This window comes from Bufo bufo, chromosome 9, assembly GCF_905171765.1.
Source record: "Bufo bufo chromosome 9, aBufBuf1.1, whole genome shotgun sequence".
Taxonomy (NCBI): Eukaryota; Metazoa; Chordata; class Amphibia; order Anura; family Bufonidae; genus Bufo; species Bufo bufo.
The window spans coordinates 172,806,636-172,834,017 of NC_053397.1; the positions used below are offsets into that span (position 1 = coordinate 172,806,636).

Genomic DNA, 27,382 nt, shown 5'->3' on the forward strand with positions numbered 1-27,382 from the left:
ACTCTGTAACACCGGCTTGGATCTTTGATTGCAAAGTTTTCGCTGTGAGGAATCGCACTCCGTATATGCTGCTGTGCATTCAATTACCAGATGCGTTTCGAAACCGCAAGGGTTTCTTTCTCAGTGGTTAAAAGTGTAATGAGAATGAGGGACACAAAAACCATTACATATATAGGGATAATGTGACTTCTAAGATCTGGACCGGACCGGAACAGGTAAGACCTGGACCGGACTATGCTTCATCTTAGTTCTTATATTCAGTTCAGACATTGCGGCTATGTGGTTACAATATTTCATATGTCACTTCTTTTCTTTATAGACTACATTCTCAATTTATATTACTCTTTTTGCATAACATATATAGTACTTCAGGATTAACAGTCCATATTGTGAATTACGGAATATATACCTAGATACCTCTCATATAATATACTTCCATATTGCTTAAATTTATATATGTGCGCTTGTTCAAACCCTAAGGTTTGTACTATATTATTATTATTGCCGTATTGTATATAGTTGAACCCCCAAAAATAAAAAATAAATGCAAAAATTGAATAAAATAAAAAATACAATATATGGAAATAATAATAACCCATGGTGATTCTTGAGGTCGGTGGGGGGATGCAGGGCGCGTCGTTGCGCTGGTAAAACAATCTGGCAGCGACATGTAAAACCACCACCAACCCTATTCTAGAAAACCAAAAATCTCCATTTCAGAATTGAGTGCCAGCGATCCAAATTCATACAGTATATCATTCTTGATTCGTATCTTGACATTTTGGAAATAAAATCTCCCCTCCATTCTCTCTTTACTGATTGTTTTGCCGCATATTTTAAACCTGCTGGATTCCTGGCATGATATAGATTAAAATGCTGTGAAAGAGTATGCTTCTCATATCCTTTTTTAATATTATTAATGTGCTTTAATAGTCTTCCCGTACGTCCTATCTATTGTTTAGCGCACGGGCACTCCATAATATAGATCACTGCCTCACTATTACACGTTAATGTCTCTTTAATTTCCCACTTAAATGTATTGACTTTAGATGCTACAGTGGCTGTTTTCCTATCAAACGTAGTAATTTTACAATTACTGCATAATCCACACCTATAGAAACCTTTCAGGTTCTCTCAAGGTGTGGTTATAGATCTTTCTTTTTGACTCCTTATAGTGGGGGCTATTTGTAAACCCAAATTTGGAGCTCTGGTAAATATAATTGGTGGTCTACTTGGAAGAGTAGTCGCCAAAACACTCACTTTATCCTCTTTTACTAGGTGCCAATGTTTTTTTATATTAGATATCTTTTTATACTCCACATTAAAAGGTAATATTAATTTAGAGGAGTGTTCACCTTCCTTTCCTAGTTTTTCAGTCTCTTGAAAATGTTTTAGTCGTTTTCATTTTCTAACTTTATTCAGCGAATCATCTACAAGAGATAGGGGATATTTTTTCTCCAAAAATTGGACTTTTATGGATTCTGCTTCCTTTTCGAATTGTTCCTCCTGTGTACAGTTTCTCTTGAGATGACGGAACTGACTAAAGGGTACATTTAGTAACCAGTGCGGTAAGTGACAACTAGTATTTAATATAAAGCTATTTTTAGCTACCTGTTTTTGATAGGTGCTACATATAAATTTTGACCCTTTCATTTCTATATTTAAATCCAAAAACTGTATTGATTGACTACTTATATTTGACGTAAATTTCAAATTAAGTTGGTTTCTATTCATGACAATAAACACGTCCAGCACTTTTCAGTTAGAAGGTTTTTCTTTGGTTCCTTTATTAAATACGGTACAAAAAATTTGTTTGTGCAGCAAGAGAATCCCAACCTATCTTCTATGAACTTGGTTAATTCCTCATGGGTGCCCTGCCAATCTAAAATCTAAACTAAAGTCATCAATATACCAACGCCATAGGACCAGACTCTCTCCCAGCTTAGGTGTTATTTTTGTTTGCTCCCATGCCGCCATAAACAGGTTAGCATAGCTGGGCTTGAATCTGGTCCCCAGGGCGGTCCCGGTCATCTGTAACTAATAATTAGACTTAAAATAAAAGTAATTGTGAGTAAGGAAGTATTTGATACTATCCAAAATAAACTGTATTTGTTCTGACCTAAGATCATTTTTTTGAGTTAGTAGCTTTGATTTCTCGTTAATGGCATTGGGGGACACAGCAGCATGGGTGTATGCCCAGCTGCCACTAGGAGGCTGACACTAGCAAAAGAAAAGTGTTGGCTCCGCCCAGGTGGGCTATACCCTCTCCACAGCCACTAGGCTAATCAGTTTTAGTCTTGTGTCCGTAGGAGGCAGACATGACCTTCTCTGTTTTTTTGCAGGTCTTGCTGCTTTTTTATATTTATTTTATTTCTTTTCTTCTGCAGGTCTCTGTCTGCTGCAGGATGCGGCCTTATCATGTGTATCCACTTTAGCAGCACCCCCTGCGGGCGCATACTTTGGGTACCTCGCCAGTCAACCAGTCCCCCATTACTGCATCTGCAGTGGCATGCCGGCAATCCCACGTATGTTCCAGTTTACCGAAGGGGTGACCCTGAGGCGCCTGAAGACGCCGGAGGGTAAGTATTACCCCCTGCGTCCCTGACGGGTTAGTTCCCCTCCTTTGGCCAGGGTGTGGGTTTCACTTTATTCGGGGGGCCTAGGAAGGTTCCCTTTTCCCCCCTGTTTTTTTCCGGGGGGGGGGGGATATATTTCTCCACACTTGTGGGAGGGCCCTTCTTTCTTCCCTCCCTTCCTTCAGTACCCTTCTCCTCCTGGCTACCCATGCCCCTCCCCGGCCTTCCTTCTATAAGAGGGGCTCACAGGAGCAACTATAGAGAAAAAAACATCAGCCATGGTTAACTAACTAAGCTAAGAGTAGCTTCTCTGGCCTGTCCTCAGGTCCCAGGTATACCTTTTGCCCCGTTTTTTCCCCTCCCTGAGCGTTGCTCCTCCTCAGGAGCCCCCCATGCCTGTTTTTTTCCTTTCCGGAGGGCTCCCGGCTTCCCGCGGTTCCGTCCCACCAACGGCGTACTTTTTCCAGCCGCTTCATTAAAGGGGTTGTCCGAGTTATTTTTTTGTTCTATGTTCCTAACTAAGCAAATCTAACAGCTTTCCAATTAACTCACTTTATCTGCAGTGCCTGGTTTCTCAGATTTCACTGAGGGTCACATGACCTGTGATGTCAGCTTCTCTCCCTGCTCTGATAAAGGTCGTTTACAAGCCTGTAAACGAGACGTCACTGTGCTGGCCACGCCCCCCTTCACTGCCGTCTGCTCTCTCTCTCTCCTAAGATTCTTAACCCCTTCAGCTGCACATACTGGCTAGCTGCAGCAGGCAGTGAGGAGACAATTCTGGGCACAGGATCTGACAGACTAGAGAGAGCATTGCACAAGAAGGTAGGGGGAAGATCCTGTGTGTATTAGCAGTGTCATTATACAGGTGGGACTTGTAGTTCTACACTTACAAGTTGCTGTTGATTCTCCCAGCACTCAGGGCAGCTCTTGTATCCACTCCCTTAGCAGTGTCATTATACAGCTTGGACTTGTAGTCCTACACATACAACATGCTGCAGAGTCTCCCAGCAGGCAGACATGTCACTCAGGGCAGCTCTTGTATTCACTCCCTTAGCAGTGTCATTATACAGCTTGGACTTGTAGTCCTACACATACAACATGCTGCAGAGTCTCCCAGCATGCAGACATGTCCCTCAGGGCAGCTCTTGTATTCACTCCCTTAGCAGTGCAGGGGGAGGGGCAGAGATTGTTTGTTTTTATTGCATGTAAACAAAGGGCCAGAAAAGAACCAGGGAAATAAGGAAATATATATATTTTTTTTGCATAAAACTTGCTTAGCTTAGTTATATATTGCTGCCCATCGGATTTTCAGTGCTATATTATTTTTTTTCATAACTCGGACAACCCCTTTAATCGAGGCAACGGCTTTTACCTCGACTAGGCCGCATCCTCTCTCCCCCCCCCCCCTCCCCTTCTGGCTTCCCGGGCTTTTTCCATGGCCCCTCCTCGTTCCTCTCCGCTTTTGGGAGCTGTCCCCCTCCCCATCTCATTCAAGCGTGGGCTTTAGCCCCGTGGGCAGAGTTTTCACTTAACTCCTGCTATAAGGCCTCTATTTTGCCAGCATCGAGGATCATCTCATGCAGCCTTCCTGCATGCTTCTGCGGCTGCTGCGGCACCTCTTCGGGGTCACAGCACCTGGGGTCCGGTAGGACAACCTCCGGCTGACTGTTTGTTTTTCTTTTTTCCGGCTTCCAGGCTGGCAATGCTGAGAAGTCCCCCATTCCCAGCCCACCTTCGGGGTCGCCACGTATTTTTCGTCCGCCCGTTGCTGTAGAAAGTCGCCATGCGTTCAGCCTGACCCTGTTTGTGAGCTCCCTCAGGGCTCCCTGCCCCCCTTTCTGTGTAGGTCCCTCCTGAATAGGCCCCTTCCCTGTCCAAGGCCATAGGGAATCCAGCCCTACCCTCCCAATCCATGGTGGAGTTATTGGACCGCTTATCTGCCCAAATGCGGCCGCCTCTGCCCCCCCAGGGACTCCTCTCCTAAAGGGGTACGCTCACACTCAGACACCAGGTCCCACAATCGACCTCGGGTTGTCTCAACTAGGTCCTGCTCCTCTTCTGTGTCCTCGGGTCACCCCCAGGACAAGTTTGAGGCTGGCAATGACTCCTCTCCTAAGCAGGTTTTCCGCAGTCTTTCCACTGTCTCGGGGGACACCTCTGACTCAGATTCTGGATCTGGGCAAAGCACGATTCTATCTGCAACCATACGGCCTAGGATCTCTCCCTCATAGGTCCAGCTCATCCTCTACATGGGGGGTAGCCGGCCTGGGGCTCTCCGACTGTTGTGGGGCTGCAGCTCCCAACATGTCCAGACTGCCTACAGCTATCAGCCTGCGGCCGGGCATGGTGGGGGTTGTGGTTTTGCGGTGGCTGGGGAGCCGTGGGCTTGGGCCATACCATCTCTACATCCTGGTTTTCTGCAGAACAGGACTAGTTGTGAGGGTATCGCCTATGATACCTTTTGCCTCATCGGGGGACTTCTCTGCACCGATTCTGTCTAGGAGCAGAGCACCAGGCTGTCTTTCACCATACAGAAGTATCTGGGTGGTCAGAGACAAATGTCCACTGAGGGACGTCTCCTCTTCGTTGTTGGTTTGCACTTTTAGTGAATTCTTTGGTGGAACTCCTCTTGTTGTAAAGGTACTTCCCATTCACTAGAGTACGCCAGTTTGCTGACTCTGCAGTGTGTGGTGGGGCCCTTGCCATGCCCTTTGCACGCTGGCACGCCTATATGGTGTCTCAGGTACGTACACTTTCACCTTCTGGGGGAGGCTTTCATACCACTTCTACATGATGTATACGGCAGACCTTCCTGGTTGCCAGGTTTTTATTTTCAGCCAGGGTAACTGCTCTATGCAGGGGCTCTATTCGACACACATTCCTGGATCCGTACCTTCTCCAGTTACTGTTGCTATGACACTATCCTGGTTCTAGTGTGCACCACTTAGCCATTTTACTCCCTCATCAGGTGAGTTTTTGGACCATCTCCAGCCCTGTGCCCTGTTCGTGCAAACTGTGGTCTACCATCTCTTGCATGGCCCTTTCTAGTTTTACTGTGGGGTTCTGTGTTCGTTAGACTCCCGCAGTTATGTCTTGCTCCTTTAGGAGAATTCTCTATGTCAGTGCTGGCTGCAATGTCCGACAGCCTGTGCAGTATTCCCTGCACCAGGGCTTCTCTTTAGCCTTTTAATTTTGTGGTGTATTCGGGTGTGTGCGGGACACTGTTTCGGTCACACCTCCTGGGTGCCCCAAGCCCTCTTGTTAGCACCTTCATTAGTGGTGTGTGCAGGGCACCGCCTGTCGTGTCTCTTTGAATGCACTGAGTCCTCTCATTGCCCCTATACTGGGCATGGTTTTTCTTCGTTGCATGATGCATTATCTAACAAGACCTCTTGGCCCTGATATGCACCAAGCAACCACATTCCTCCACCTTGGGCTGGTTGTCAGCTATTATACTAGGTGTGTTGTTCGACAACCATAGGAGGTACCCTATTCGTTGATGGGGTATTCGCACTGTTGTTGCTATCTTTCTGCTTGGTTTCACAGACGTGTAGGCTCCAATCTTGGTGGAGTACCTGGATCATCACTGGATGCTCTATACGACAGGGATTCGCCTCGATGTGAGCACCAGCTGCTACTGCAGTTTTTGGGTCATCGCTGGACGTCCTCTCTGACAGGGTTGTGGAGGGACTGGTGAGCACCATACACATGCCTAGGTGGGGTGAGTTTTCCACTGCTGGCTCCCGTATCGGATATAGTACCTTGGGTTTTTCCATATCCAGGCATCCTCTGTACTCCCCTCTGTCTTTGGAGTAGTTGGCTACTGCCAGATGCTCCTTTCACTTGGCCTTGCCTTTCTTGTATGCCCCGGCCACTCCTTTCCCCCTTTTTTTGCTGTGCTCGGCCGATAGGTGGTTTCTACATGTCAGTGTAGCCTCTTCCGGCTTCCGCTGGCGAATCCGGCATCCCTCCTACCATATGGGTGTCCGCAATTCTTGACGACAGCCAGGGTACTGTACTTGCTCCTTCGGCGGGGGCAGTGTATATGGTATGTCGGTAACTACTCTTAGTTTAGTTAGTTAACCATGGCTGATGTTTTTTCTCTATAGTTGCTCCTGTGGGCCCCTCTTTTCTTGCTTGGGGTCCTTGCTCTGATGGTCGCAGGTCCATCTAGCTTTCATAGCCATTTTCCCTTGATAGCCAGCTATTGTTCTGAGGATGTGGTCCACTCCTGTGGGCCTCTCTTGGGCTTCTTCTGAGTTATTTTACTTGGGGTCCCTACTCCTATGGTCTCAGGTCCAGCTGGCCGATTCCCTCTTGGGCAGCTACTCATAGCATCTCTATATGCTCTGTTTGGGAGCAGCTTCTTTGGACCCAGTTTGGTTCCTTTCTCTCCCGGGTCCCCATAGGCTTGTTTCCTTCTTGGATTTCTACCCTCACTTTCTATTCCACATTTTCAGGTCCCTGTTCCTGGGAGCTGGTTGCTCTAGAAGAGAGCAATTTACCTTCATATTGACCATTAGGGGAATGGTGCATTCCCTCTGGATGGGAACGCTTTCTCCTTTGGCTTCTCTTCTCTACTCCAATATCTTTCAGGCGAGTATGTCTCCACTCGTATTTTCAGGGCTTGCAACTGGTCCAGTTTTTTTCTCACCCTTCTTGTGCTCAGGGTTCCCTCTGGCCGTACATTTCCGGTTTTCATGGGGAATGACTCTCCCCCCATTTTTTTTGGAAAGCATGCTCTTATGTGCCCTCGTCCTAGCCATTGCCAAGTTCTCCCTCCTCCCCCAGGGGGTGGCTGCATTCCTGGGTGGGATGGGGTCTCACCTTCTTCTCATCGGGTGTTTCTCTCTCCTCACCTGTTTCGTGGTGGAAGGAGGCTTGCTCTCTTCCCATGGTGACTGTTGCGATTCCTTCTCTCGAAGCATTCAGTCACCTGTGCCTCCCTGTTTCCTCTCTATCCTGGCATTTGCTCCTGTGCCTTCACATTTCCTGGGTCTGTGACCATACTGAGTGGTTTTTCCTTGCCAAGTTTTTTTTTTCTGGCTGGGTTCTTTTGTTTCTAGGCCTTACAGAATTTACTTGTCCTCCAGGAAGTTGTTTTCCTTGGGTCAGGACTTCTGTCTTTTCCCAGGCAATTTTTTCTCTGACAGGTTCCCCCTCTGGCTCTTTGGGGCCACCATACCTTCTTGTTGGATCGGTCTTCTTCTAGATCCTTCTCCTAGGGCATATTTCTATATGTAGTTTGGCTAGGTCACTGCCAATGGTCGCTTTCCGGCGGTGATGTGCTCCTGTTTTATCAATGGGGAGAAGGGGATCTTCTAGTTCCTTCCTCTGGCTCCCCAGTGTGCATTTGTTCACCTCTGTTTCTATGAAGGACATATGCCCTCTCCTCCAGATTTTTCTTTTTCCCCAGCCTTGGGTCGAGCTGGGTGTTTCCCTTTTGCTTTTTTTTCTTGCATTTGGGATTTTCTACCAGGCACTTGTCCTAGGATTCTGGCAGTCTCCCAATATTTTCTCTTGGGATTCTTCCTGGTCCTGGAGCCTCTCTGCCCATTACTTTGGTTTCCTATCTCTCATTTCATGCTATGGCCTCTCCTGGTTCTGTTGGGTCATATGGTTCTCCTGCACCTGTACACCCAACCGTTTGCATGGCTGTTCTTTTCCCACCCTCGGGAACTGCTTTGGGACGTCCCATGGTGCTGTGTCCCCCAATGCCATTAACAAGAAAATTGTATTTTTGTACTTACCATAAAATCCCTTTCTCGTTCAATGCATTGGGGGACACAGATCCCACCCTGTGTTTTTACTTCACTTGTTGGTTCCTTGCTTCTGTTTCTCTCTTCTAATGCTATTGGTACAAACTGATTAGCCTAGTGGCTGTGGAGAGGGCATAGCCAACACTTTTCCTTTGCTAGTGTGGCCTCCTAGTTGTAGCTGGGCGTATACCCATGGTGCTGTGTCCCCCAATGCATTGAGAAAGTGATTGGTAAGTAACGAGAAAGGGATTGGTAAGTACAAAAATCACAATTATTGCCTGTATGCCCTGTACATGATTAATGCTAGTATATAACGAGCTCAGTATACCATATTATATGAGAGGTATCTAGGTATATATTCCGTAATTCACAATATGGACTGTTAATCCTGAAGTACTACTGTATATATGATATGCAAAATGAGTAATATAAATTGAGAATGTAGTCTATAAAGAAAAGAAGTGACATGAAATATTGTAACCACATAACCACAATGTCTGAACTGAATGTAAGAACTAAGATGAAGCATAGTCCAGTCCAGGTCTTATATATCAGTTCTTACCTGTTCCGGTCCGGTCCAGATCTTATAAGTCACATGATCCCTATATATGTAATGGTTTTTGTGTCCCTCATTCTCATTACACTTTTAACCACTGAGAAAGAAACCCTTGCGGTTTCGAAACGCATCTGGTAATTGAATGCACAGCAGCATATACTGAGTGCGATTCCTCACAGCGAAAACTTTGTAATCAAAGATCCAAGCCGGTGTTACAGAGTGACAAACCTGCATGCACCAGAGAACAGTGCCGGCACTAGCGCATATGCAAGAAGGCTAACAGGTGCTCTACAAGAGGATTGAAACCTGAACACAGCTACGTACGTACCAACCATCATTGAATGCAGCGACAGGTCTGGTAAGCAGCCAACAATATACTCTGCTCAACCATCTCGCAGAATAACTACATTCCTTGCTGAAGGGGTCGGGCGGTAGGGGCGCAACCACCTGACAATCATTGTGCACCCTATACGAAGCAGTAAGCAGACAATGTTATATACTGCTTAATTATCGTGCACAACAACGATACCGCTGACCTAAACAGTGACAATATAATGACCGCTGCATAGTACGTGTGGTACTATTCCAAAGAGTGGCAACTTTAAATCATTTAAGAACACTATAACAAGAAAGCATGCATCATTAAGGCTCTGCATTAACTCCTCCTATACTGCTGTGGAACATTTTAATTTTTGAATAGTGCGAGAGCTCCTTATTATATGTCTATGGGACCGTGACTGCACATTTTTATATTTTTATGGTTTATATTTTATTTTCTGTTTATTATTCAATTCTTTATTATTCCTGCTAGACGTTTTGTGAATGATTTTCCAGCAATTTGCAATAAAGGTCCTACTGTGTGTTACCAGTTGGGGAAGGGGTGTCCCTGCACAGTCTGCCACTTGCAGCACTGATTGGATAGTGTCAGATTGTGCAGGGACAAACCCCCAACTGGTAACACCCAGATAGACCTGATGGCAATGCATTCATAAGCTTCTAGCCGGAATTATAAAGGATTAAGTGTCATAAGAATAGATGCTCCAGTCCGCAAGCGTTTGACCGCAAGCGTTTTCTTCAAGGAATTTTTGCCCTGTAGAAAACGGGACGTGGAAATTTCAGAAAAACGCCAAGAGATCTAGTATGCTGTGTTTTTGAAAAGACAGACAAAATTGCTACACATTGAACAAAAACACCAGTAGTAAATAAAATAAAAAGCTTGTGTGCTGCATTTCATATTTCCATAGACCTTTAGCTAATATCTGGAGCTATTGTTCATACCCCCAAAAAAAACATACAAAAAAGTGCAAGTGCAGAAAACATCTCAAAAATCCAGAACTGCAGAAAAACGCCAGCAAAAACATCTGTGAGAAAGCCGCCCTAAAAAGTTTTTCCTGGGCTAAACATGGATGACTTAGGCCTTATTTCACGGACACTGCCCAGCCAAAAATGAATTTCCTGAGTGCTATTTTTTGTCTGAAGGATGCTAAAATAAAGTCCTGTATAAAAAAAAATAAAAAATGATGTGCACATATCAAGGTAAAAATAAAAATATTGAATGCTATTTGATATAAACAATAAATATTAGGGTAAAAATAAAAATGTGAAAAGGTACCGTATTTTTCGCTTTATAAGACGCACTTTACCCCCCCAAAAGTGGGGGGGAAATGGCCGTGTGTCTTATAAAGCGGATACTTTGCTGGCCGCTATGCTGCACAGCGCGGCCTGCGAAGTATCAGTGTGGAGGGAGGAGGCGGGGACACTCATGGCGGGGCCCGGTGCAGTGACTCTACTCTAATACATCGGGCCCCGCAACTGTTAAGTACATTTTAATCCGATCCATATCTTAATGTATACCGCACTGTTCTGTACTTACTGTAGTACCGTATGTATAGCATTAAGACGGCGCAGACCGGCAGCTCCCTCGGTCATGCGCCGCCTGCCGCAGCTCCCTCCTCATGCGCCGCCTGCCTGTTCATTCATAAAGTGAGATAAGCGGGCAGGCGGCGCTTGAGGAGGGAGCTGCGGCAGTCGGGGCAGGCGACGCATGACCGAGGGAGCTGCCGGTTTGCGCCGTCTTAATGCTATACATACAGTGCTACAGTAAGTACAGAACAGTGCGGTATACATTAAGATATGGATCGGATTGAATGTACTAAACAGCTGCGGGACCCGGTGTATTAGAGCAGAATCACTGCATCGGGCCCCGCCATGAGTGTCTCCGCCTCTTCCCTCCACACTGATGCATCTGATGGGGGATCTGTAGATGACACTTATGGGGATCTGTGGATGACATAAGTGTCATCCACAGAGCCCCATAAGTGTCATCCACAGATCCCCCATCAGTGTAAGGCCTCATGCACACGACCATTGTGTGCATCCGCGTCCGTTCCGTCATTTTTCACAGTTTAGCGGAGGTCCCATTCATTTCTATGGAGCTGTGAAAAAAAAACTGATAGCCCTCAGTTTTTTCTCCGCGTCCGTGATCTGTGATTACAGTCCCTCAAAAAATATAACCTGTCCTATTCTTGTCAGTGGAAAACGGAAGACGGACCCATTCAAGTCAATGGGTCCGTCAAAAAAAAACGGATGCACAACTGATATGTCATCCGTGTACGGTTTTTTTCCTACAAGACCTTGGTGCAATAAAATTACACTTTTCATTAACCTTCCTTTTTTTCCCCCTGTCAGACAAAAAAAAAGGAAGACACAAAGAAAACACAACTAAAGCAAAATCGGACACGGACCACTGAAGCCAAATCACTGACAGTGAAAAAACACTGTCGTGTGCATGAGGCCTAATCCACAGATCCCCCCCATCAGTGTAATCCATAGATCCCCCATCAGTGTCATCCACAGATCCCCCCCATAACAGTGCGTCATCCACAGTTCCCCAATAACAGTGCGTCATCCACAGACCACCATTAGTTCAAAACCTACTAAAAGCACACCTTTTGGTTCAAAATATTTTTTTCTTATTTTCCTCCTCAAAAACCTAGGTGCGTCTTATCATCAGGTGCATCTTATAAAGCGAAAAATACGGTATATTGGTATTATCGATTAGTGGTCTGTAATCTCCTCTATGATCGAAAGCAGACTATTATATTAAATGGGTGGCCAGTTGAATTAATGGCCGCTACCTAATACTTCAATACACATTTTCTCTTGGCAAAATAATGTTAACTTTGCATGACTCAATAATACAGGTGTCTATAAGAAAGATTGTAATATACCTTATTAGAGAAAAATGGGAGGCGAGAGGAAGAGTGAGAAGCAAGAAAAGACTGCTAGAGCTAATGGCATTATGTCTCATCCCAAGAGCTTTAAGGGAGGGTCACATCTGCACAAGTGAACTCTGGTAGTACTATTGGAGTTGCCATATCTGGCACAACCGGACTCCGCTAGATCATCATTCACACTGATGGTTTCCGGCAGTTTCCAGCGGTTTTTTTTCTCCAGCAGATTGCAAGTATCTATGCTGGAAACCAGTCGGATCCCGTTAAAGTGAAAGGGGATCCGGTGGTGTCCAGCTATGCTAGATATATTAACTCCGCTAGTCTCTTCCTCTGCAGGAGATGTGAACATAGCCTTACTCACATCAGAACTTCTCTATAATGTCCTATATTGTGCTTCTGAGTAAGAGATCGTTAGGGATCAGTACCCACTGTTTCCATGATACATGTTACTGTCCACCCTCCAGCTCCAGTGACAACTGAGCATTAGAGATGTAGCCTGCATAAGGAAAAACTGCTAAAACATGCCAGATACAAGTTATATAATGGAACTACATAGTGCTGTCACTCGTGTACACACAGCAGTGTATGTACGCCAAGAATTGTCTCTGATGAGGCAACCCTAATCCCAAAGAGACTAAATAACAGGTCATTTTGAGGGTAAAATGACTGTCCGTTATTTTAGGATCCAGGGAAAAACAGGACACAGTTAGTTCATGAACTAAGACACTGGCAAGTCTGTTGTATGGTCAGCAGCATTTCTCTTCTTTCTCTTCTCATGCAATGTTTCCATGGGACGTTTCCCATTACTGGCCAGTAATTTTCAGCTCTTCGAAGAACGACCTCCGCCTTTGTACCTAATTTGAAGCTTTAGAGCAGACACCGTAGTCTGGATTAGTTATTCACTTACAAAAAAAATGTCAAAAACCTGTTTATACTACTGCTGTTAACTAACGGAGGGGTGTTTCCCTACGGCCTTCAGGGCAAAAATCCTCACACAGATATACCTCGCATACGACAGGTGATAAATGTTAGATCGGTGGAGATCTGACCACCCTCGATCACTAAGATCCGTGCCTCCCTCCCTGCGGGAGATAAGATAACAGTTTCTCTATCATTTTCATGGGGAATTAGAGAATAATCGATTGTGTACGTACATCTCAAAAATGTCCCTAGAAATGCAGATTACCTTCGGAGAAGGCTTCTCTCCTTGCTGCAAAATACAGAGTTGAGACAGGCCCATAGACTTTCTGTGGAGCCCCTCATGCAGCAGGGAGAGGGAGCATGCTATGGGTGCGCTTCTCTATCTTCTCAGATCCCCACCGATCAAAACCTTTCATATGTCGCTATGACATCAAAAGTTTTTTGAAAGTTCAGTCACCTTTTTAAGTTCTTTCTCATAGAGATCTGCTGTACAAATTCGGTCCTAAAGAAGGCCAAGAAATAAAAATCTCCAGGGAAATCGTCATCAATTTTCCGAACCCTCCAAGAGCAGCTGCATACATTTCTTGAAGCAAATGAACACCATACCTATTTGTTCTATATATTACCGTATATGTCTCTTAAAGTCTGTTTTCATTTTGCAGTTGCTGCTTCTTGTAGTAGGGGTTCCACAGCTTAAAGTGTCACGTTATTTGCAATATTTTGCCCCATCTTACATTTGCTGTTGAGAGACACAGGAAGCACGCGGAATAGTTGCTGACTCAATCATGCAATGCCAGAGGAGTCTCGCACATGGGTCCTCTTCTAATTGGTGGGTCAAATGCACAGGGCGCTTTGGAGCCTCATACAGCTGCCTCAACATCTGTACCGTCCAGTAGGCTCCACGTGTCTCTCCACACTGGTTGTAGATTGGCTGGGATATTGCAGTTAAAGTGGGTCTTAAAGGGGTTGTCTCACTTCAGCAAATGGCATTTATCATGTAGAGAAAGTTAATACAAGGCACTTACTAATGTATTGTGATTGTCCATATTGCCTCCTTTGCTGGCTGGATTCATTTTCCCATCACATTATACACTGTTCATATCCATGGTTGCGACCACCTTGTAATCCAGTAATGGTAGTCGTGCTTGCACACTATAGAAAAAATTGCTAGACTATGCGCACTCCTGCTGTCCTGGCCACCAGAGAGGCCGGCGTTTTTTAACTTTTTTGTGCAAGCACGGCCACCGCCGATGGATTTACAGGGTGGTCGTAACCATGGAAACGAGCAGTGTATAATGTGATGGAAAAATGAATCCAGCCAGCAAAGGAGGCAATATGGACAATCGCAATACATTAGTAAGTGCCTTGTATTAAGTTTCCCTTAAGTTATAAATGCCATTTGCTGAAGTGATACAACCCCTTTAAATCGATTTTACTGTAAAACGTTTTACTACGAAAAAAAAGGCAAGTATAAATACGCTGAACACTTTTTAGATTTGTAGTAATCCCCAGGATGTGTTCCTTACAAGTGACTGATCGTTTTGTGTTTCTTAGACCTGTCCCCAGTCAGCAAATTCTCCAGTAGCTTGACAAGCGAACAGAAATGCGGAGTTGAACATTCCATACATGATGGGGGCCAAAACACCGAGGTGATATGATAGTCACAGTCTATTGTGCTAAAGGAATTCTAATACACCTTTCTCGACATTTTTATTTTAATTTTTTTAACTTTGGGGGACATTTATCTAGACCGGTGTTTTACACTAGGATATGCCACCTATGTCAGATAGGTGCAGGTCCTATTTCTATGGTACTTCATAGAAAAGAACGGAGATCGCACTGCGCAAGCGTGGCGACTGCTCAGTTCACTTCTATGGGATAGCCGAGCCAGTGCTCAGCTATTTTCAGCAGTCCCATAGAAATAAATGGATGGCAGCCGGACATGTGCAGCTGCTCCGCTCACTTCAGCAGTCCCGTTCTGGACCCACACCTATCTGACATTGGTGGCTCATCCTAATGATATGCCACCAATGTCTCAGATGAGACATGACCTTTAATCTCTCCACTGCTTGCTTAAGATCCAAAGCAATAGTTAAGAAGTTCACGCCTCTTAATATTTGTGGCACATCTTTGCAGTTCCTGTTAATAGATCTAGATTTAGATTGACGATGTCATTGATGAGATCATCAGAGATCTAGACCAGCAAGGGAGCTGGTGTAGATCTCTGTTATAATCTTTGCTAGTTTCGTGGCATAGGTTTTAATAAATGTGATGGACTGCCTACTACGGCTCCTCAACGCTCACCACTTTGTAGAGTGGTGAGCGTTGAGTAAAACCCTAGCAGTGCGCGCCAAAGTTTGCAACTTTCTGGCTCCACTTTTATGGTGCAGAGGGGATGATAAATGTCCACCTTCGTTTTATGTGAGCATATCACATGGAAAACCTTAAAAACCTTACATTCATAATCATTGATGTGTACGTAGATTTCAAGGCTTGTGCTTCCTGGTTATGTGGGTGATTGCAATGGCTCTTGGGCTTCGAAGTTATTGCTCATCTTTTGTGTTGCCTTGCATTCTAATCTGATGTTTTTCTTAATCACGTCTGTGTCTATTACATGATGCTGAGCCAATAACAAGTACAGATCAACGAGTCAGCACTTGTTTAGGTGTCATGCAAATGCACAGAACCGTATCCGTTTTACAGTCTGTAAAACACGGATACTGCTCATGTGCGTTCCGCATGTCCCGCCCTCTGTTAGAAATGCCTATTCTTGTCAGCAAAACGGACAAGAATAGGACATGTTCCATCTTTTTTGCCGGATGGCGGAATGGATGTATGGATATGCTGTCCGCATTTTGTACGGCCCCGTTGAAATGAATAGTCCCACATCTGATCTACAAAAAAAAAAGTATCGGATGCGGACCAAAAATGCGGTTGTGTGCATGGGGCTTTCACTTGTCCCAAGGTAAAATGAAATGTGATAACAATTCTTTGTCCCCTTTTCACTTTGCATATTGTGGAGAACACAACCCATTTACAGTCAGGTGATTGGCAGCAACTTTACACGGGTCTATTATTGGAACCAAGTGTTCATATCCAATAATTAGCCCGATCCTTGGCCTGTGCAAAAGGGCCCTAAGTAATGTATTGGACGTCAATATATTGGCTTTGCATTATTTCATTAGGACCAAATAAAGGATGTATATTATATTTGCAATCTCCTAATTGAGTTTGAGCTTAGTGCTTCTACAAAAGAAATCACACACACACAAAATACATGTTCCCTCTTGGGGTGAGGCCTCATCACCTTTGCGATGACTTTTTGTGGGTAGTAGTATGCTGTGGTGATTTGATCGTGTCTTTATTTCAGCAAACACCATATGATGAATCTTTGCCAGTCAGCCACAATAACCTTAATTTGATCAGGTAAGTGTTTCACACACATACCCTGGACAGCCTTCAGTAGTTTTTTCCTACATTAAAAATACTAATAACTTTAAAGGGGTATTCTGGTTACATTGTTATTCCCTATCCACAGGATAGAGGGTAACTATTAAATTGGTGGTGGTCCTACCACTGGGACCCCCACCGAGAACGCGGGCCCCCTGAAATTAATGCTGAGGTCGATCGGGCATGTGTGCGGCCACTACATTAATTTCTTAACCAAAACTCTTTTTATTGAGAGTGCAGAGGGTCTGGTCAGAAAATACGTATCTATATATAGCCATGTGCAAATGGCAACAATTGAATAGGTACATATACTCTTACAGACCTTATCATATTTACTAACATAGTGAGTATGAACAAATTTAGTTAACAAATAACGCAAGAAAAAGACACAGACAAGAGTGGGGGGGTGGGGGGTGAGGGAATGGGGTGGGGAGAGGAGAAGAGGGAGTTCTTCCAATTCACTCGGGGTTGCGGTACTTCTCCCAAGGCCGCTACAATTTGAGAAACTTGCAGCGCGTGCGTGTTTCCCAGTGGGCTAATTCCTCAAATCTAAACAGTTGGTCTGTTTTCTCGGTCCACATTAACATTGAGGGCGGTGAGTCATTCTTCCAGAGGAGGGGTATCAGCAGACGGGCTGCAGTAAGAAGCATGGTTGGGAGGTCAGTCTTGGCAGGGGTAAGGGAGTCGTTGGGGCACCAGAGGAGTACCAGTTTTGCATCTAGACGCACCTCAGAGGCGCATATCTGGTTATTTTGGTCTCTATTTGAGACCAGAAAGGGCAAATTTTACTGCAGGACCACCAAAGATGTGACAAGGAGCCAACTTCTGTTCCACACCTTCAGCACTGCTCCGGAAAATCCGGATTGAGCCTATGCAGGAATTCTGGCGTTTTGTACCAGCGGGTCAGTAATTTGTAGGAATTCTCCTGAATTTTGATGCATCGGTTAAAGCCATGCGAGTGAGATAAGATAAAGGCTTTCTCCGGTTCGGTAAAATGGATTGTGAGCTCCTTTTCCCAGGCGGGCATAAAGTGCAGTGCCAGAGGGGCGGAAGAAAGCAACTCCTTGTAAAGTGTTGAGAGGGGCTTTTTCGGTATCTCGGAAACACCAAGCTTTTTCTCTAGCCAAGTAGGCGTATCATTAGTGAGGGGGGGGGGGGGGGGTAGCTTAAGGGCTTTGATATCTCGGCTAAATGCCCCGGTAGAGAGAAAGGAGAGGGCTTTGACCCTCGGCAGAGTGTGGATCTTGTCCCATGCCAAGTCCCCAGCCACAGAAGTAATGTCTTGTAAGGTGAGGTACTACATTAATTTCTAAGGGGATTCCGGAGATAGCCGAGTGCTGTACTTGGCTGTACTATACATGCTGCTATGTACTTAAAGGCTATATATACCTTTTGGAGGCAATTTTTTTTATCATTGCATTTAAAGGAAACCTGTCACCAGGATTTTGTGCATAGAGCTGGGGACATGGGCTGCTAGATGGCCGCTAGCACATCTGCAATACCCAGTCCCCACAGCTCTCTGCTCTTTTATTGTGTTAAAAAAAAACGTTTTGATCCATATGCAAATGACTGATATGAGTCCTGTATCCGGAGATGAGTCCAGCGGAAAGGAGCCCAGCACCGCCCCGCGTCCTCCGAATCTCCTCCTTGCTGGCTGACGTCACAGAGCTGCGCATGCGCAGTGTCGGCATTATGTTCATTCCCTGTGCTGGCATCAGCACAGGCAGCGAACTACGCATGCGCTAGCTCGCGCATCGCGAGATTTCGGCGCTCCAGCTCTGTGACGTCAGCCAGCAAGGAGGAGATTTGGAGGACGCGGGGCGGTGCTGGGCTCCTTTCCGCTGGACTCATCTCCGGACACAGGACTCATATCAGGTTCATTTGCATATGGATCAAAACAGTTTTTTAACACAATAAAAGCGCAGAGAGCTATGGGGACTGGGTACTGCAGATGTGCTAGCGGCCATCTAGCAGCCCATGTCCCCAGCTCTATGCACAAAATCCTGGTGACAGGTTTCCTTTAACTTCTTTTTGGCTAAAAATCATATTTTCAATTGACCTTAATTAAAAATATCGATTCATTCTGTCACAAAGGGTTAACTGTTTTTCTAACCGTGTGACTGGTACTTTCACTTTGTGCTGGTCATCTAATTATCCTTCTCTCTAAACTACTAAGAGGTCATAAACACTTATTTAGGCCACATTCTTATCACTAAGATAAAAACTGACCTATAATGAGTGTTTATAAGGTCAGAGAGCAGAGATAAGGAGTCTGTCTGCTCCCCACAAACAATTCACAGGCAGCTCTGTACACAAAAGGATTCCACATTTTTAATAAAGACCAATTGAAAAAAAAAATTTTTGCTCAAAATAAGTACAATGCAATGATAAAAAATAATTTGCCCTCAAAGGTATACATAGCCTTTAAAGTTTATTGCCCGAGATAATTAAGAATCTTGGACAACCACTAAAATTGCTTGAAAAACTGGTTATAATCGCCCTTTTCTCTATCACTGTTCTCTGTGGTGCTGGTGCAGTCCTCCTGCTGCAGTGATTGGCTGTAGCAGTCATGTGCCGTACCCAGAGTGGCCTACAGCTGAGGACAGTGATCGGCTGCAGAGGTGACATATCGTTTCCCAGTATGTTATTGTGCAAGCGTCACTGCAGAAGAACTGAGCAAACACTTTAGATAATGTTGGCTGAACCCACCAATTTCAGCAAGATCAGCGAATTATTGGTTCTAACTCTTTCTTATGGCAGATTTAGAGGAAAGAGGGATCATTTTCTACTCAAGGGAGTACTTAGGCACGATACTAAATCTCCTTGAAGAGACCTGTCCTGTATGGAGACTTATTGTCAATGCTCCATGGGAAATGAATATGCAAAGAGGTCCAATAGGTGGCGTTGACTAGATGGTTCTCTTTTGCATATATTTGTTGAGGGAGATAAGCCACTGTCAGAGATGTCTGGTAGTAGCCTATTCCCCTCTCCCTATTGAGAACACATGTATGCTCAGCATGTATGTGTATGCAAGAATCGGAAGGAATAGCTGTTGGACAAGCGAGCTTAGTAATGTACATGGCCAGCCAGGTGGTTGACCGATTATTGCTGATCACTGAACATCTCAGCAGCAGAACATCCTGTGACCTGCTTAGCATCAAGGGACTCTAGCAAATGGGTTATTCCGAAGCAGTTGCCCTTCCATTGTTGGTTGCTGTGCCCTGTTGGATATTTTTTTACAATTTCTAATAGTATTGGTTAATATCCTAATTAAATTTTTCTTTTGGCCCTTTTAGTCACGTGGAAGAGGAAACCACAATAGAACCAGATCTTCACAGCTCAGTATTTCCTATTCCTTGTCTTTCATATCCTACGAGTGATCAGGATTTTAGCCCATATTTTTCTACATCGATTGCCCATGCATTAAAACAGAAGCAAGAGCTCGAGGGGACAGTGGAAACCAGGGATAATCCAAGCGCTGATTCCAAAAGTTGTGAGCCAGGGGATGGCTATTTTGAGATGGGACTCCATGAGAGAGACCACAATTTTTCAAACGGACCTCTTTCACAAAACACCGATGTCAGTATTATACGGGTACTTTGGAACTTCACAATCCGTCTCCATCGAGAAGTTAAGCAGTTTTCTTCATGCATTGTGTTAACTGATACTTTACTTGCCTTGTTTGAGGTGCACGGTGACCAGCTTCAGCAACAACACCTTTTCCATCCTTCCTCAATGAAACTGGTCGGCTATTATTATTATGGAGATTTCACAGAAATTACTTTCCTCATACCAGAAAGTTGCCTGGCATTGAGGGTGAGAAATGGAGAAGATTTTGTCATTATTCTTACAGATGCTCAGAATTTGGAGGAGTTTTTGTCATGTTTACAGTTACAGTGCTCACAAAACTGTACGACTCTGCCCCATATCTCTGCAGTGCATGGAACCGGCGTCCAAGGCTTCTTCCAACGCCTTACGGGAGAACATCAGCTTCATTTAGCAGACTGTGAAGTGAAGGGATATTTTCCCTGTCTATTTTATTGCGAAGAGGACAATTCAGAGCTAAGTTCCCAAGAAGTTCTCCGGTTTGAGAACACCCAATTGGGCTCAGACTTCTGTATTCAATCTCTTAATTGCACCAAACATGGCTTTAGTGAACAAAACAGGGATAAGTCCTGTCTGGTGTGGCTATTTCTCACACCACAAGATATGGTCGTAATCAGAATTGATTTCCATATGATTTGTCAGGGTAAAAGTATGGCTGCCTATTCCCACAACTCTTTCAAGCTCAGCAGGATTCCTATTGCCTCTGTGGTCGTTCATCCTGCACACCGGCACACTGACGCTAAGCAGTCACTTCAGGACAGCCATGTGCTCCAGTTCATTTTGGACTCCGTTACTGTTACTGCCATGTTTGTGCTACCTGATGATAAAAGTCACTTCTTATCGCTCTACAAGTTAGTGAGGAGTTCAGTTCACGATGTTAAAAGTATAGTCGTGTTAAAGTCTTATGTGAAGACCACAGATTGTGTTCTGGCAAACCAGACCCAACTGCCAACTATAAGGTGAGACTTTTGTTTTATGGGTGTGGAAGTGCGGTAAAAGATTCAGTAAAACTTGTATTTTAATCATTTAATTTCCTGCTCATTCTGGGCTATGAAGTCCAGGAGGCAGTCCTATCAGTGATTTACAGCTATCGCTGTACATTTCTTTAAGTATATTTTGGACTTTCAACATTTGACTGACTGCCTCCAAGAACTGGACTTGAACAAATTAGAACATAGGAGCTGTGCCTACCCGATCAGCACAGGCCCGACTGTCACTAATGCCGGCGTATTAACCCCTTGTTTTCCGTGGTCAGCGCTGACCGCAGCATACATGGGCCTCCCTCCCCGTCCCCATCAGGCCCCCTCGCTGTGGTGATGGGGACTCGATAGCTGAGAAGACAGCCCAATGCCTTGCACAGGCATTGGGGCTTGCCTTCTACGGAAGCCTATGAAATCCAGCCCCTGGCTGGGTCTCACAGGCACTGTGTCAGTGTAAAAGCTGACAGGCAGTGCATTACAATACAGGATGTATTGTAATGCATTGCAGAGGGGATCAGACCCCCAAAAGTTGAAGTCCCACAGTGGGATAAAAAGTAAAAAAAAAAATGCCCCTTTCCCATAATAAAGACATATAAAACTGTAAAAAATCGAAAAGAAGAAAAACCCACATACTGTAATGGGTATTGCTGCATCTGTAACGACCGGCTCTATGAAAATATTACTTGATCCATCCCGTCAGGGTAACATCATAAAAAAAAAAATATGTGCAAAACAGCCATTTTTTGGTCACCTTGCCTCACAAAATGTGTAATACCAAGCGATGAAAAAGTCATATGTACCCCAAAATGGTACCAATCAAACAGTCACCTCATCCCGCAAAAAACAGGCTCCTACACAAGACGATCTGCAGAAAAATAAAAAAAAATATGGCTTTCAGAAAATGGCAACACAAAAACAAGATTTTTTTTTCTTTTTAAAAAAGCTTTTACTTTGTAAAACTTAAAGGGGTTGTCCGGGTTCAGAGCTGAACCCGGACATCCCTCCATTTTCACCCCGGCAGCCCCCCTGACATGAGCATTGGAGCAGTTCATACTCCAATGCTCTCCTTTGCCCTGTGCTAAATTGCACAGGGCAAAGGCATTTTTAGGAGTTCCAGTGACGTACCGGGACTCTCAATGGGGCTGACAGGAACCGGCACTGATGGCACTGATGGGCGGGATCTAGCTCTGCCCTAACCAGTAAAACGGCTAGGGCAGAGCTGAAGCCCGCCCCTCAGAGCCGGTGACGTCACTGAACAGACACTTCCGGGCGGAAGTTACCGCCCGGCAGTGTGTTATTGAAAACAAAAAAGCCCGTGCCCTGCGTGATTTAGTGCAGGGCACGGGAGCACATCGGAGCATGAGATGCTCCGATGCTAGCCTCAGGGGGGCTGTCTGGGTGAAAAAAAGGGTATGTCCGGGTTTAGCTCTGAACCCCTTGACAACCCCTTTAAAAAGGACCTTTCACCACTCCTGACATGTCTGTTTTAATAGCTTCATGTATTCCCCACATACTAACAATTCTGGAGCCTCTATTCTTCTGTCTGTATGTTGTGCCATTCCTTTATTATTTCTACTAGAAGTTGTGAATAATTGCTAGCAGTCTGCAGTAAGGGTACAGAGGGGAGGTAACCAGTTTGGGGTGTGTACCTGCACAATCTGAAAATGGCAGCACTGATTGGATAGAGTCAGTCTGTGCAGGTACACACCCCAAACTGGTTACCTCCCCTCTGTACCCTGACTGAAAGCTAATAGTAATTCATGCATAACTTCTAGTAGAAATAATAAAGGAATGACACAACATAGAGCCATAAGAATAGAGGCTCCAGAATTTGTATTACATGGGAAATGCATGAAGCTATTAAAACAGGAATAGACAGAAATAGACATATTAGGTATGGCTGCGTCCATAACAACCCGCTCTATAAAAATATCACAGGATCTACCCCCTCAGGTAAATGCCGTAAAAAAAAAAAATAAATAACTCACTTTATCTCACAAAAAATAAGCCCCTACACAAACCAATTCGCAGAAAAAATAATAATATGGATTTCAGAAAAGGCAACACAAAAACAAGATTTTTTTTTTCTTTTCAAAAATGCTTTTACTTTGTAAAACTTACCAAAAAAAATAGACATATTAGATATCGCTGTTTCCGTAACGACCTACTCTATAAAAATATCACATGATCTAACCCCTCAGGTGAATGTCATAAAATAAAAATAAAAACTCTGACAAAACACAACTTTTTTTTTTGTCACCGTGCTCCAAAAAAGTGTTATATTGGACGATCAAAAAATCATATGTACCCAAAAATAATTAAAACGTCTCCTCTTCTAGCAAAAAATGAGCCCCTACACAAGAAAATGAAGACCCAAAAACATAATTTCTTTTCAAAAATCCTTTATTATGTAAGACTGAATAAAATAAAATAAAAATACACATATTTGGTATCGTCGCATCAGTTACAACCTACTTTATAAAAATAACACATGATCTATCCTGTCAGATGTCCCTGTAAAAAAATAAAAATAAAACTGTGGCAGAACAGCTATTTTTGGTTACCTTGTCTAACAAAAAGCGGAATATTGAGCGATCAAAAATCATATGTACCCCCAAAATAGTACCAATATAACTGTCACCTTATCCCTGTGATGGCTAACCTCCGGCACTCCAGCTGTGGTAAAACTACGACTCCCAAGATTGCCGGAGGTTAGCCATCACTGCCTTATCCTGTAGTTTCCAAAATAGGGTTACGTTTTGAGAGTTCTTACTGTATGGGTGCATCATGGGGCTTCTAAAGCGACAGGGCAACTTAAAATTATCTCAGTGAAATCTGCCCTCCAAAAACCATATGGCGCTCTTTCCTTTCTGAGCCCTGTGTTGTGCATATATGGGTTTTTTCTGTAAACTGCAGAATCGGGGAAATAAATATTAAGTTTTGTTTGGCTGTTAACCCTTGCTGAGTTACAGGAGAATGGATTAAAATGGAAAATCTGCAAAAAGAAAAGTGATATTTTGAAATTTCACCTCCATTTTCCTTTCATTCTTGTGGAACATCTAAAGGTTTAACAAAGTTTGTAAAAAAACTGTTTTGAATAAGTTGAAGGGTGTAGTTTCTAAAATGGGGTCATTTATGGTTGGTTGCTACTATGTAAGCCCCACAAAGTGACTTCAAAACTTAAATTTTCTAGGGCATAGCAGGAGAACGGAGCGGCGCCCAAGGACAATAGTAAGTGCAGTGAGATCCCTGGGCACCGCTGTACAGATCATGACACTTAGTTCACAATGTTTTGCCAGATGAAAGGTCCTCTTTAAGCTATCAGCTGATCACCACAGCGGCTGCATTTTGAAAAGTGCTGTAATTGATGAGACAGCTGCTTTAAGTTACTGATTTCCATTATCCGATATTTGTAATTTAAAGGGGTTCTGCAGTTTGTTTAAACTGATGATCTATCCTCTGGATAGATCACCAGCATCTGATCGGCGGGGGTCCGACACCCGGGACCCCCGCCGATCAGCTGATTGAGAAGGCAGCCGTGCTCCAGGAGCACCACGACCTTCTCACTGTATACCGCAGGCCCAGTGACGTCACGACTTGTACGAACTAGCCTGGGCACGGCTAAGCTATGTTCACTTGACGTCACTGAGCCGGCGGTAAACAATGAGAAGGCTGCGACGCTCCTGGAACGCCGATACCTTCTTAAACAGCTGATCAGCGGGGATCCTGGGTGTCGGACCCCCGCTAATCAGATGCTGGTGATCTATCCAAAGGGTAGATCATGAGTTTAAATAAACTGCAGAACCCCTTTAATGATCTTTACTTTTTTCTTTCCTGCAGTCCTAAATCCCAGATGACACTACCAACATTATACCCTTCTGAAAGTTTATTTCAGAAATTGTTGGGGGAAAATCAGATTCCATTTCATTTGGCAGCATCTACACCGTTGCGTTTTATTTCTGCCCTTAATGGGAGAAGCATTGTGAAATTCTTTCAAGGCAGCATCTCTGAGGTAACGAGAGGTGGTCTTATACTGTACCATTATAAAAAAAAAAGTTATTTTGCTCAGCGTCTTAAAGAAAAGCTACGTTGATTTTTTTTGTCTGTATGTTCTACTGCTCCACCTTCACATGTACCAGAATAGCATTATTAGAATATCAGCTTGCAACGACCTGAGACCATTGTATAGCTACAGCGCAGGGACTGATCCCTTGTTGCTTTTAGTCCAGTGTAATGTAGTGGTCACCTTATTAGGCTACTTTCACACTAGCGTTCGGAGCGGATCCGTCTGATGTTTCATCAGACGGATCCGCTCCGATAATGCAGACGTTCGCATCCGTTCAGAACGGATGCGTCTGCATTAAAACTTAGAAAATTTTCTAAGTGTGAAAGTTGTCTGAGCGGATCCGTTCAGACTTTACATTGAAAGTCAATGGGGAACGGATCCGCTTGAAGATTGAGCCATATTGTGTCATCTTCAAGCGGATCCGTCCCCATTGACTTACATTGTAAGTCTGGACGGATCCGCTCGCCTCCGCACGGCCAGGCAGACACCCGGAGCGGAGCGGAGGCTGAACGCTGGCAGGCGGATGCATTCTCAGTGGATCCGCCTCCACTGAGAATGCATTAGGGCTGGACGGATGCGTTCGGGGCCGCTCGTGAGCCCCTTCAAACGGTGCGCACGAGCGGACACCCGAACGCTAGTGTGAAAGTAGCCTTAGATGGACCCCACTTTACCCAGCGGTACCTGTGACGAGATCTAGATTAACCTGCTCCGTTTCAGCTCTGTGGTTCCCTGACGGTCTTCACTGAACTTCCAGTCCCCATCTGTCCACTTCTTCACAGACTGGGTCACAGGCGCAGATACAGCCAATGGCTGGCCTCCGCGGTGACATGTTCCTAAGCCGCATGTCATTGCTAGGGCTCTTGTTGCTTGGGCACAATCAAAGCCAGTCATTGACTGCAGTCTGTCTTTGTCAGCACTGTTTGGTAGGAATAATAGAGGGATGTACAAAATAGAGTTATATGAGATAATGATTGCCTAGCCAGCTTAATTAGGCTATGTTCACATCTGCACTGTAATTTCAGTTGTCTGTGCTGATATAGGAACAGAAAAATTAACAGCAGTGACAGATCCTACGTTTGACAGCCACCAACTGTGCCTGACTCCATTGACTATAATCCATTTCTGTGATGGTGTCCTTCATTTTGTGAACAAAATAGCGTGCTGTGCTATTCAGTCCTGCATTTATGAAATCAGCACTGTTGGAGGCCACCCTTACAGGACCTCCATCGCAGCTGTAAACAAAGCCTTGCTGTGCGACCATTGTGCAGTCGTAATATCTAATAACATTGATTATTTTGCAGGTTGACAATGAGGAATTAAGGTACCTGATGTGGTCCTCGGTGACACTGTATCAATTACCAGATTCGGAAATGACGTCATGTGTCTTATTGTCAACAAAAGCAATATATTTTGTGCTGGATGACACTTGTAAGAGCGCAAATCAAAATCCTCAGGGTAAGTGATGCGTGCAATAAATGAAGATTGTCAAGATGGTGGAGGGAAATAGTAGATTTTAAAGGGAGTCTGTCAGCAGTTTTGACCATACTGAACTGTTGGCAGAACTAGATAGGGGTTGGGTAGAGCAGTGCAAATATACCTTCTGTGGAGCTACTCTCGTCAGGAGTAGTGTGAAAATGAAATTTTATTCTGCTGAGTTCTACTCTTGCAAGCGCAGTGGAGGCGGAGCTTCACTGTGTAGAACTTTTTACATTGAGCCGCTTCACTGCCCCTCCCCTCTTCTCTGAGTGACAGCTGTGGTGTTTTCCTGGTTGGATGTTACAGAGCAGAGGGGAGAGGGCTGTGAAGCAGCTCAATGCAGAAAGAAATTCACAGTGAATCTTTGCTGTGAGCATAAGAATCTGGCAGAATAAAACTTCATTGTCACACTTCTCCTTATGAGAAGAACTCCACAAAAGGTTTGTTTGTACTATCTCCAGCCCCTACCTAGTGCTGTCAACTGTTCACATTGTCCAAAACTGCTGACAGACTCCCTTTAAAGCCCAGTTGCTTAAATTTTGCTACTTTCATTTCCCAATAAGCTTATGAGTCATAACTGAGGAAAGCAGGAGGATCCAGTTTTCATAAAAAAAAAAAAAAGATTAAAGGGTTTCTGTCACCAGAATTAACCCTCTTAAACTGTCTGACATTAGCGATGTGCTAATGTCAGCAGAATCGAACTCTGCTATTTTTATGTTTATTGATGCCCCCCTTCTCCTGCAGGCCCTGTGTGCTGGG

At 44.5% G+C, this 27,382-nt stretch overlaps 1 protein-coding gene across 2 annotated transcripts in view; it reads left to right on the forward strand.

The window, feature by feature from the left end:
- NISCH (nischarin) overlaps positions 1–27,382 on the forward strand; it is a 79,300-nt gene that overhangs the window by 36,173 nt on the left and 15,745 nt on the right. Inside the window, exons 14-18 of one of the 2 annotated variants that reach the window (XM_040407084.1) lie at positions 14,600–14,694; positions 16,416–16,471; positions 19,792–21,060; positions 24,922–25,093; positions 26,449–26,602. In XM_040407084.1, the coding sequence (XP_040263018.1) occupies positions 14,600–14,694; positions 16,416–16,471; positions 19,792–21,060; positions 24,922–25,093; positions 26,449–26,602 (1,746 nt within the window). Of the gene's footprint in view, positions 1–14,599; positions 14,695–16,415; positions 16,472–19,791; positions 21,061–24,921; positions 25,094–26,448; positions 26,603–27,382 lie in introns of those variants that run through there. The other variant, XR_005774184.1, reaches the window with a different exon arrangement.